Source organism: Triticum dicoccoides, chromosome 7B, assembly GCF_002162155.2.
Source record: "Triticum dicoccoides isolate Atlit2015 ecotype Zavitan chromosome 7B, WEW_v2.0, whole genome shotgun sequence".
NCBI classification, from domain to species: Eukaryota; Viridiplantae; Streptophyta; class Magnoliopsida; order Poales; family Poaceae; genus Triticum; species Triticum dicoccoides.
The window spans coordinates 171,632,229-171,644,251 of NC_041393.1; the positions used below are offsets into that span (position 1 = coordinate 171,632,229).

Below are 12,023 nucleotides of genomic sequence, written 5' to 3' on the forward strand. Positions count from 1 at the left end.
CTTGACAAATTAACCGCTAGGTTTATTCCGCATTTGTTCAAGCCAAAACCATAATTATTTTAAAGCACCTATTCACCCCCTCTAGGCGACATCCACGATCTTTCACCAACCCTTGGAACCACCTACAACTTTAGGTGGCGAAGAGCCGACATTCTCCGGCAATGAGGTCGGACAGAGTAGAGACATGTGAGAAGAGAAGCACACGGAGAAGTGATGTGCATGCTAGGTTGAGGTCAAGTCTTTCCTTATAGGTGTTTGGCGCTATGTCGGGGTGGAGCAGGCCACCACCATGTCCAAGAAATAACTGGTGGCTAGCGACGATCATATTCCTGGTTTGTGCTAGCTTGAAGCTAGAGGTAGTCGCAAGAGCATCATCGACAATTCGTCAAACAAGCTTTGTACAGTTCTTGTTTTGGAGGATCTTTGGTCCCCCTACTTTATGAAGGAACATGGTGGCGGTAGAGGAGAGGTGGAGATTTGGTAGCTGCAAATAGGCACATGGTTGACCATCAATGGCTCTTACGAAGGAGCTACGATGCTCACCGAGGTGGTTTATTACATGTTATCTCCGATAAGCCATTGAATATTTTAGTGGGATATCAGGCTTATTTCATGTCATTTTTGCATTATTTTATATTTTAGACTAACCTAATAATTATTACCGAGAAGGCACTTTCCATGTTTTAACGAGTGTGGGTATATGAACCTTCCCGGACTCCAAAAAATGTAAGAAACAAAAATCAGGCGTCAATATTTCACTCGAGGATGAAGCATGCCAAAGGGTGGACCAGGGGGACGCATGGCACACATGCATGGGGTGTGCCCCTAGCTATATATCATGCAATTTTTCACCACCAGCACTTTGTAATCTGAGGCAAAACTTCCAACAAACCTATGGCGGTACTTCGCTGGAAATTCGGTTCAAAGCCATTTGACGTCTTCAATGTGTCTATAATTTTTGTATGGTTCATGCTACATTGTATCAATTACATACACTTTGGGTTATTGTTTTCTATTGGACTAACATATTAATCTCGTGACCAGTGTCAATTCCTTTTTGATGTTTTTAGTATTTCAGAAAAAACACCACATAAAAGGTATGTGGAAAAAACAAAAAAAAGGTTATGAAAGTTTCATGCCAGGAGAGGACCAGTGACGCAGACCCTACACCTGGTGGGGCTCATAGAGTGTCGGTTCGCACCTTATAGGGGCACCTGTGGCATGTGGGCACCCCCTCAGGTGGCATCCGGTGCCCGATGACCTATATATATCCAGCGAAACCTCTACTCTAATTATCAAGCATTTTTCCTCCGACGTCCAATCACATTTTCGAGGCAATTTTTGTTTTCAGCTCTGAACGGAACTCTGTCGAATGGGGAGCCATCTTCATCATCACCAACCTCGATCAACTTTGACTACGGGTTCAGGTAGTAGTCAAAGTTGTAATCTCTCCATCTTGACGTGTTTAGATGTTCAATACAATAGTCATATGAGCTGCCCTACATGATTATGGTTAATCTGATGTATTTGTAGCAACGTTGTTGATCATGTGGTGAATTATTTGTTTATCTTCATTTATATGCATGCCATCGTGTTTGATCTATAGATGTATATTTCTTTCTGGTTGCTTGTCTACTCTTGTTTATGGTTTCACACATGCAATTGAGTTTTCCTTCGAATCTCATGCTCAAGAACCAATGCAACTATAGCACAAAAATGGATTGAGCTTTGGTGCCTTAAAGGCACCTACCTTTGGGTCTATGATAGGTGGGCCAACCACCTGTTAGGCCCACCTGCCATAGACCCAAAGGCAGGTGCCTTAAGGCACCGAAGCAGCGTCCCACAAAAATATAAACTGAATTATGAACATGGAAATATAATAATATATTTATTATTGCCTCTAGGGCATATTTCATACATTGAGGTAGTCAGTGGTGCTAGTATCTACTCAAGCAGTCCTCAACGGTGATGTGTGGTCGTGATGTCCATCTGCTTCAGTTGGTGCAGTTCGCCATTGATGAATACAAATGGAGTTGTGGCCTAGTGCCCCCCTACCCGGGGCTTGTGGAGGTGGCGCGGAACAAGGCTCTGAGCGAAAGATTTGATTCAACGAGGGTCATTGTCGATGATGATGACGCTCAAGGGCATCTTTCTCCTCCATGGATGCATTATCGAAGAGTACTTTCTCAAACATTAGGTCATGTGGGATCGGCAATAGTGGTTGTTGGTTTGGCTGGATCTTTTACCAAGTTTCGGTGGCGCAGTTGTTTGCAGGTGTGGGCTGAAGCTTTTGGTCCCGATGGGGGTCGATGTTGACGGCGTCGGTGCCCACGGACATTGTTTTCTTTCTCGAAGATGTTTCAGAATGCCCCGTTTTCAGTCACTCCGTGTTTGGTGATGGTGAGATGCTTCCACATTGGTGTTATGGTTGTTGTAATTTTTTTATGTGTGGTTTTTGACATAATTTTCCTTATAAACCAGATTACTCTGTATTTTTTTCTTCCAGTTTTTTCGATCTACATAAATTGCTGGAACACCATCTTGACGAGGTTACCTCAAAAACAGTTTTTATGATGTTTGAGATGTTTTGTACATCCTTTGAACTTTTATAATATGTAAAATCATGTTTCACAAAAAAAAAAGAGTAACAACTTTCTAAAAAGCTCTACACATGAGATTTCCCAAAATATTCAAAGAATTGATAAAAAAAGTACTAAAAAAAACGAAGTAGAAATTCATCCTTGCCCCTACCGTCTCCCGTCCCCGGCCCCCACAAAATCCGGAACGCAACAAAAGCCACTCCCCAATGTCGTAAGCTAAACAGAAAAAGATTTGGCGCAAAGCATGCAAGAACATCTCCCACCAATTCGACCGTGCCAAAGGCGCCACCGCCACCACCCCGCATCCTCCCATCGATCGATTACGCGCTCGTCCGGCGATCCCTCCCTCGTCAATTCGATCCCCCAATGCGCGCGCGAACGAGACGATCGATCCCCGCATTTCCTCTTTTGATCTGAGGCCCGCGCGTCCCGCAGCGGCGTTCGCTAGGGCGCTCCCAAGAATTGGGCTCCCCGCCGGAGACAGATAGATAGATGTCCGGGTTCGTGGGGGTCGTCGTCTCCGACCCCTCCTTGCAGGGCCACTTCACGCAGGTCGAGCTCCGATCGCTCAAGGCCAAGGTCACGCCCGAATCCGCTGCATTTTATTCCCAATCGCGTTTCGCTGTGCCCATTGCGGTTCCACTCGGAATTCCGAAATGCAATCCTGTCGTGTGGTGTGATTGCAGTTTGTGACTCTGAAGAGGGAGTCCGGCCATGTCACCACCAAGAACCTGCCGGGCTTGATGAAGAAGCTGAAGGGGCTCAACGAGGTTGTCTCCGAGGAGGAGATTGCTGCCTTCTTGTCGGAGGTTTGCCCCGACAGCGACCAGGAGATTGAGTTCGAGCAATTCCTCCGGGTACATCGATGGAGGGGACAATCATGTCATTAGTTCTTTCAAGTGGTAATTTAGGGGCACTTGATTTCGATACCGTGGGTTACATGCTTGATACGTTGTGCTGCAGGAGTACCTGAACCTGCAGGAGAGGGTGAGCTCCAAGGCGGGTGCGAGCGGGAGCAAGAACTCGTGGTCGTTCCTCAAGTCGAGCACCACCACGCTGATCCACCACAGCCCCAACCAGGCAGAGAAGTCGTCCTACGTCGCGCACATCAATGCGTACCTCGGCAACGATCCTTTCCTGAAGAAGTATCTGCCGATCGACCCCACGGGCAATGATTTGTTCGACCTCGTCAGAGACGGGGTCGTGCTCTGGTGAGATGCTGATGCTGTGTTTCCACCTGCATTGTGTTGGTTTTTACAGCTATGGCAACATATAAATGATGCACTGTTATTTTGACAGTCCTGTCTAATGCTTGCTTATTTATTTGGTCACTGGATAAAACGGTCAGTAAATTGATCAATGTAGCGGTGCCTGGGACTATTGATGAGAGAGCCATCAACAAAAAAAGGATCCTTAACCCATGGGAGAGAAATGAGAACCATACGCTTTGCCTCAACTCTGCAAAGGCTATTGGATGTACTGTTGTGAATCTTGGCGCTCAAGACTTGGTGGAAGGAAGGGTATGCATTCATCTCTTACCACCTGTGGCAGTACATTTTTATTCTAACTATTGATATGGTAACCAGATTTAATTGATATCAGTATTTTCCTTTTGTGGTATGTGTGGATATGGATATGATTTTACCGACGTTGTTACCTCATCTCAAACTGCTTTATGCTCGGTTACCATGAAAATCTTACATTCGTCTCACAGTTATTTTTCTTGTTCACACTGCTGTTAGTTGTGCTCCACGTGTTCTTTTTCTTCTCGTGTCTCCAAAAGTTTAAGGTGGTGCCGAATACATCTCCAGGAATTCTTTTTTTTTCCCGATGGACATCTCCAGGAATTCATTTTGTAATGTCCTTAGTTATTTAACCATAATGTACATATACGTTATAGATACCTGCATCCCCCTTATGTTTAATCATCAATATCATTTTCAGTGCAAAATAGTACACTAATTAAAAGAAGGGCAGTAATGACTAACCCTATGCTTAATATTGCAGGCTCATCTAGTTCTTGGGTTGATATCTCAAATTATAAAGGTGAATCCTGAAATCCCCAATGTATGCTACTATGATGCAGACAGACTACATAAAGATGTGTATAACTGTCCTATTACACTATTTAATATATATTTTCATGTAAGTAGATACAACTTTTGGCTGATCTAAATCTTAAGAGGACGCCACAGCTGGTGGAAATTTTTGATGACAGCAAGGTATTACTCTTTTCATTATGTAATGTCGTTTATTGACATAATATATTTGTGTTGGACATATAACATTTTATTTTACTTATTATTTTACAGGATATAGATGAAGTGCTGAGCTTATCACCTGAAAAGTTACTACTTCAGTGGATGAATTATCATCTCAAGAAAGCTGGCTATAAGAAAATTGTTACCAACTTCTCCTCAGATATCAAGGTTCACGCAACAAATAGGCTTGTCTCTTCCAGAATTTATGTGTAACTGCATGTTTGGTCCTCTTCCTTTCAACGGATTAGTGTTGCATGCATTAAACACTATTTTTTCCGCGGCATTAAACACTATTTTGGGGAAGCAAAGTCTGAATACTTTGTCTGCTGCAATCTGTAATATGCAAATGGTGCAATCCTTCTAGATTCCTTGTACAAATTCAGTAATACCTCATGCATGATAGAAACGTATTTTTTATGTGTGGTGCCAACAAAAACATATCTTCATTTACTGCTCCATTACTCTATTATTAGATGCACAACAATCAATTATCTTACAAGGTAGGCTTGTACAGGATGCTGAAGCCTACGCCTATCTTATCAAAGCTCTTGCTCCAGAGCATTCCTCTATACTTGCATTTGACACCAAGGATCCTGCCGTAAGAGCGAAAGTGGTACTTGACCAAGCAGAGAAGTTGGGCTGCAAAAGATACTTGAGCCCAAAGGATATTACTGAGGGCTCCCCAAATCTGAACCTTGCATTTGTTGCACAAATATTCCAACATAGGTGAGAATTACTTGTCTACTCTTTGTAGGAACCTTAGTTATCAAGCCTGTCTTTTTATTATGGTCTGCATACTGAACGCGTTCTCATATCCTTAGTAGTTCTGTGATGCCATTTCATGTTCACCAAAGTAGAATGATTTTTTACATGCAGAAACGGTTTGAGTACTGACACCAGACAGGTTACACTCACACAAACATCATCCCGAGATGAGGTTATATTGTGCCGAGAAGAGAGAGCCTTCCGAATGTGGATCAACAGCCTTGGAATTGCGACATACGTGAACAATGTGTTTGAAGATGTTCGAACTGGGTAAGCTTTCAACGGAGGCAGGTCATGTTTCTCGGGAACAGAGGAGTGATGTAAATGTCTACGCAGGTGGGTTCTACTAGAAGTGCTCGACAAAGTCTATCCGGGCTCTGTCAACTGGAAGCTAGCGACAAAACCTCCAATAAAAATGCCATTTCGAAAACTGGAGAACTGTAATCAAGTTATAAATATTGGAAAGGATCTGAAGTTTTCCATGGTGAATCTAGCTGGAAATGATATTGTTCAGGGAAACAAGAAGTTGATTGTTGGTGAGTTAATTTTACCAAAATGTGCATCGTGGTAGATGACTGTTTAACTGTCATAAAAAGTAGCAGATGGACATTGATAATGATCCATCCTCCCTTCTTCTATTTTCTGTTCTAGATGGAGTTGCCATATTAAGTATCATCTCACGTCTTATTTCAGCACTTCTATGGCAATTGATGAGATTCAATATCCTCCAGCTGTTAAACAAACTGAGATTCCATTCTCAAGGGTCCCAAGGAAAAGAAATAACCGATGCTGATATCTTGAGTTGGGCGAATAACAAAGTGAAGGTTTCCGGGAGAAATTCTCGAATGGAAAGTTTTAAGGTGATCTTTTATGATTGCACATTGCCTTTCAGCAGCAGTTGAGCTTGCAGAAAAATTAACAGGGGACCAATAAGTGTAATAAAATATTTGACAAAGATATTTTGTGTCTATGTTCTGCCCCTGCCTAAACAATGAAAGCTCTGCTCCTGCCTTTTCAGTTGTCATATCTGTCCAGCAAACCCTCATAATTCTCTCTTTGCTTCAGGACAAGAACTTATCGAGTGGAATTTTTTTCCTTGAGCTTCTCAGTGCTGTAGAGCCAAGGGTTGTCAACTGGAAGGTTGTATCGAAGGGTGTAATTGGTGCGTTCTTCGTCCACAAATGAATTGATTTTCCTTTTACCTGCTGACCTTTTAACTTAAGTTATATGTGGTCTCTCCCGCAAAAAAAGAAAAGAAAAAGTTTTATGTGTTTTCTTTTGGCGCATCATGAGAACCGAATGAAATCATGCCCCGTATATCTTTTGCAATTCCTTCGTCCTCATTCGCGCATACCCTTTTACTGTTGCAGATGATGAGAAGAAGTTAAATGCAACCTACATCATCAGTGTTGCACGGAAGCTCGGGTGCTCTGTTTTTCTGTTACCAGAAGACATCATTGATGTAATGGGCCATTGCTATGAAATAAACAACATGCTATATATCGCTAAAGATCAAATACATAATTATCTTTATCTTATGATGTTAAACTAATTCTCGTACAGGTGAATCAGAAAATGATCCTAACATTGACTGCTAGCATCATGTACTGGAGTCTGCAGAAGCCACAGCAGCCTGAAACATCCGAACAGTCAGAATCATCTTATGCTGCTTCAGATGCTGCTTCCGATATCGCCTCAGAGGATTCCGCTTCGATAGTGGCACCATCAGAAGGAGAAGAGGTGAATTCATTCCCTGATAGAGCATCCAACATGCCAACTGCTGATACTAGTACTTCAGAGGCTCCTGCTGCTGATACTAGTACTTCAGAGGCTCCTGCTGCTGATACTAGTACTTCAGAGGCTCCTGCTGATGATACTAGTACTTCAGAGGCTCCTGCTTGAGTTTTTCGCCTGATAGTCCAACTCCAACTTAACCACAATTGACAATATTTCAGACACCGGGACGATGTGCGATCGTGACTACAGAATGATGATTTAGAATAGTACTTTCCCTCCCATCATTTTTCGTTTTCCTGTCTCGCGCACAGAATAGATCTGAGCAAATTTGTTATTTGTATTTGTATTTGTATTTGTATAGTTTTCTTACTATGTGCACATAAAAACAATCCAGTGTATATGATTATGCTGAATATAGGTTATATTTGTTCACTGAATTTTGCTCTGACTCTTACAATACAAAAGGTCGGTCACTTGAGCTGTTTACCAACTTAAAGTTGTTGGCTTTTGCTAACAATCGGTCGAATGTTGTAAGGTTGAATTGTCAATTGTGCATTCCAAGATTCCTTTACGTTTGTTTTGTTCCCGTTTTTATCTGTGGTGGATTTGTTAACATGGTGGTTAACCATATTATGCAAGATGGAAAAGAAATTGAAGTAGTAGGTATTTCTCGGGCAAGAATTAGATAACATAGGAATTGGAGAAGAAAATAATGAGATGCCAGGATGCTAAAACACATAATTGTTTTTTAGTGGTGCCCCTGGGTACTTTGAAATGATGAGATATAGTGGAGGCACATAGAAGATTCATCCTCAAAGTAAAATAAGATGAATTTTAAGCCCATGCAAGATTCTCTAGGAGTGGGTGTCGGTGTCAAAACCGGCTGATCTCGGGTAGGGGGACCCGAACTGTGCGTCTAAGGCTAATGGTAACAGGAGACGGGGGACACGATGTTTACCCAGGTTCGGGCCCTCTCGATGGATGTAATATCCTACTTCCTGCTCGATTGATCTTGTTGATATGAGTATTACAAGAGTTGATCTACCACGAGATCATAGAGGCTAAACCCTAGAAGCTAGCCTATGATTACGATTGTATGTTGTCCTACGGACTAAACCCCTCCAGTTTATATAGACACCGGAGGGGCCTAGGGTTACACAGAGTCGGTTACAGAGAAGGAGATCTACATATCCGAATTGCCAAGCTTGCCTTCCACACAAAGGAGAGTCCCACCCGGACACGGGACGAAGTCTTCAATCTTGTATCTTCATAGTCCAACAGTCCAGCCAAAGTATATAGTCCGGCTGTCTGAGGACCCCTTAATCCCCGACTCCCTCAGTAACCCCTGAACCAGGCTTCAATGACGATGAGTCCGGCGCGCAGATTGTCTTCGGCATTGCAAGGCGGGTTCCTTCTCCGAATACTCCATAGAAGATCTTGAATATGAGGATCGTGTCCGGCTCTGCAAAATAATTTCCACATACCACCGTAGAGAGCACAATATTTTACAAATCTAATCTGCTGACAACTTTTATAGCGTGACATCACACCACGGCCCGGTCATTACGAACCGTTTTCCCAGCCTGCCACTACATGTGTTACGAAGCGGTTTTATTGGCACGTCTTGTCGAAGCAGAGATCGTGTTCCCCTTATCACGGGACTCTCTTCAATACGGGTGTGGGTAACCCAACCGTGCTTGTTAATATGACTCTCTGATTTTAGGTAAGTTCCAAAACGGTCACGCGGGTGACGCTTGATATTCACCCCCTTTATAAAGGGCCCAAGACCTGTCCTTTTCTTCCCACGCTCGATCCTTCCCTTCCCCCTCCTCGAGTTCCAACACCCAAGGCTCAAGCTAAGCGCTTCGGACCTTCAACCATGTCTGGATCCAACCTTCAAGGCCGGTGGATGGCCTCCTCTCTCACAGAGGAGGACATCAAGAAGCTTAGGGAGGCCAGGTATCTCACCGCCGAAATCCCACACAGGCTGCCTGCTCAAGGGCAGGTCATCCCCACTCCCAAACCCAACGAGAGTGTCGTATTTGTTTCCCACTTCCTCCGAGGGCTAGGTTTTAGTCTTGATCCCTTTGTGAGAGGGTTCATGTTCTATTAAGGGCTAGATTTCCATGATCTAGCTCCAGATTCTATCCTTCACATCTCGTCATTTATCGTCGTGTGTGAGGCCTTCCTCCGCATCACCCCACACTTCGGCTTATGGCTCAAGACCTTCAGTGTGAAGCCGAAGATGATCGACGGGTGATACGTCCATTTTGCATCATTCTTTTATCAATATTTATTGCATTATAGGCTGTTATTACACATTATATCTCAATACTTATGGCTATTCTCTCTTATTTTACAAGGTTTACCATGAAGAGGGGGAATGCCGGCAGCTGGAATTCTGACTGGAAAAGGAGCAAACGTTGGAAACCTATTCTGCACAGCTCCAAAAGTCCTGAAACTCTACGAAACAACCTTTTGGATTTAATAAGAATTTCTGAGCAAAAGAAATAGGCCAGGGGGCCCACACCCTGTCCAGGAGACAGGGGGCGCCCCCCCCCCTATAGGGCGCGCCCTCTATCTCCTGGGCCCCCTGGTGGGCCTCCGACGTTCATCTTCTGCTACATCATCACTTTTACACTGGAAAAAATCGGGGGCAAGCTTACGGGACGAAACTCCGCCGCCATGAGACAGAACCTTGGCAGAATCAATCTAGGGCTCTAGCGGAGCTGTTCTGCCGGGGACACTTCCCTCCGGGAGGGGGAAATCATCACCAACGTCATCACCAACGATCCTCTCATCGGGAGGGGGTCAATCTCCATCAACATCTTCACCAGCACCATCTCCTCCCAAAACCCTAGTTCATCTCTTGTATCCAATCTTGTATCAAAACCACAAATTGGTACCTGTGGGTTGCTAGTAGTGTTGATTACTCCTTGTAGTTGATGCTAATTGGTTTACTTGGTGGAAGATCATATGTTCAGATCCTTTATGCATATTATTACTCCTCTGATTATGAACATGAATATGCTTTGTGAGTAGTTACGTTTGTTCCTGAGGACATGGGTGAAGTCTTGCTATTAGTAGTTATGTGAATTTGGTATTCATTCGATATTTTGACGAGATGTATGTTGTCTTTTCCTCTAGTGGTGTTATGTGAACGTCGACTACATGACACTTCACCATTATTTGGGCCTAGAGGAAGGCATGGGGAAGTAATAAGTAGATGATGGGTTGCTAGAGTGACAGAAGCTTAAACCCTAGTTTATGCGTTGCTTCGTTAGGGGCTGTTATGGATCCATATGTTTAATGTTGTGGTTAGGTTTACCTTAATACTTCTTTTGTAGTTGCCGATGCTTGCAATAGGGGTTAATCATAAGTGGGATACTTGTCCAAGTTAGGGCAGTACCCAAGTACCGGTCCACCCACATATCAAATTATCAAAGTACCAAACGCGAATCATATGAACGTGATGAAAACTAGCTTGACGATAATTCCCAATGTGTCCTCGGGAGCTCCTTTATTATTATTAGAAATTGTCCAGGCTTATCCTTTGCTACATAAAGGATTGGGCCACCTTGCTGCACTTTACTTACTTTATTTACTTGTTGCTTGTTACTATTTATCTTATCACAAAACTATCTATTACCTACAATTTCAGTGCTTGCAGAGAAAACCTTACTGAAAACCGCTTGTCATTTCCTTCTGCTCCTCGTTGGGTTCGACACTCTTACTTATCGAAAGGACTACGATAGATCCCCTATACTTGTGGGTCATCAAGACTCTTTTCTGGCGCCGTTGCCGGGGAGTGTAGCGCTTTTGGTGAGTGGAACTTGGTAAGGAAACATTTATATAGTGTGCTGAAATTTTCTGTTACTTGTCACTATGGAAACTAATCCTTTGAGGGGCTTGTTTGGGGTATCTTCACCCCAACCAGAAGAGCAAAGAGTTGCTCCTCAACCTACTGAACTTTATGAAAATATTTACTTTGAGATTCCTTTGGGTATGATAGAGAAATTGCTAGCTAATCCATTTGCAGGAGATGGAACATTGCATCCCGACTTACACCTTATCTTTGTGGATGAAGTTTGTGGATTATTTAAGCTTGCAGGTATTCCCGATGATGTTGTCAAAAGGAAGGTCTTCCCTTTATCTTTGAAGGTAGATGCATTGACATGGTATAGGCTATGTGATGATACGAGATCTTGGAATTATAAGCGATTGAAGTTGGAATTTCACTAGAAGTTCTATTCTATGCATCTTGTTCATCGTGATCGTAATTACATATATAATTTCTGGCCTCATGAAGGAGAAAGCATCGCTCAAGCTTGGGGGAGGCTTAAGTCAATGTTATATTCATGCCCCAATCATGAGCTCTCTCGGGAAATGATTGTTCAGAATTTTTATGCTCGGCTTTCTCTTGATAATCGCAACCTGCTCGATACTTCCTATGCTGGTTCTTATATGCTGAAGAATATTGATTTCAAATGGGACTTATTGGAAAGAATTAAACGCAACTCTGAAGATTGGGGTTCCGACGATGGTAAGCAGTCATGTATGACACCTAAGTTCGATTGTGTTAAATCTTTTATGGATACCGATGCTTTTCGTGGATTTAGCTCTAAGTATGGACTTGACTCTGAGATAGTAGCTACTTTTT

The 12,023-nt window shown here is 43.1% G+C and overlaps 1 protein-coding gene across 1 annotated transcript; it reads left to right on the forward strand.

The window, feature by feature from the left end:
- Nucleotides 1-2,845: 2,845 nt before the first annotated feature.
- LOC119340080 (fimbrin-4-like) lies at nucleotides 2,846-7,764 on the forward strand. The gene is made up of 14 exons (XM_037611993.1): nucleotides 2,846-3,179; nucleotides 3,287-3,457; nucleotides 3,564-3,811; nucleotides 3,949-4,120; nucleotides 4,608-4,646; nucleotides 4,754-4,822; nucleotides 4,913-5,029; nucleotides 5,376-5,587; nucleotides 5,738-5,896; nucleotides 5,963-6,162; nucleotides 6,320-6,486; nucleotides 6,692-6,788; nucleotides 6,997-7,088; nucleotides 7,190-7,764. The coding sequence occupies exons 1-14, from the start codon at nucleotides 3,093-3,095 to the stop codon at nucleotides 7,526-7,528; spliced, it is 2,169 nt and encodes a 722-aa protein (XP_037467890.1). The 5' UTR covers nucleotides 2,846-3,092; the 3' UTR covers nucleotides 7,529-7,764.
- The last annotated feature ends 4,259 nt before the right edge of the window (nucleotides 7,765-12,023 follow it).

Excerpts from the sequence above, each read along its gene's own strand:
- LOC119340080 (XM_037611993.1), top strand. The coding sequence starts at position 3,093 with ATGTCCGGGTTCGTGGGGGTCGTCGTCTCCGACCCCTCCTTGCAGGGC. Across the intron at positions 5,588-5,737 it reads GCACAAATATTCCAACATAG|AAACGGTTTGAGTACTGACA; the intron begins GTGAGAATTACT and ends TTTTACATGCAG. Across the intron at positions 5,897-5,962 it reads TTTGAAGATGTTCGAACTGG|GTGGGTTCTACTAGAAGTGC; the intron begins GTAAGCTTTCAA and ends ATGTCTACGCAG.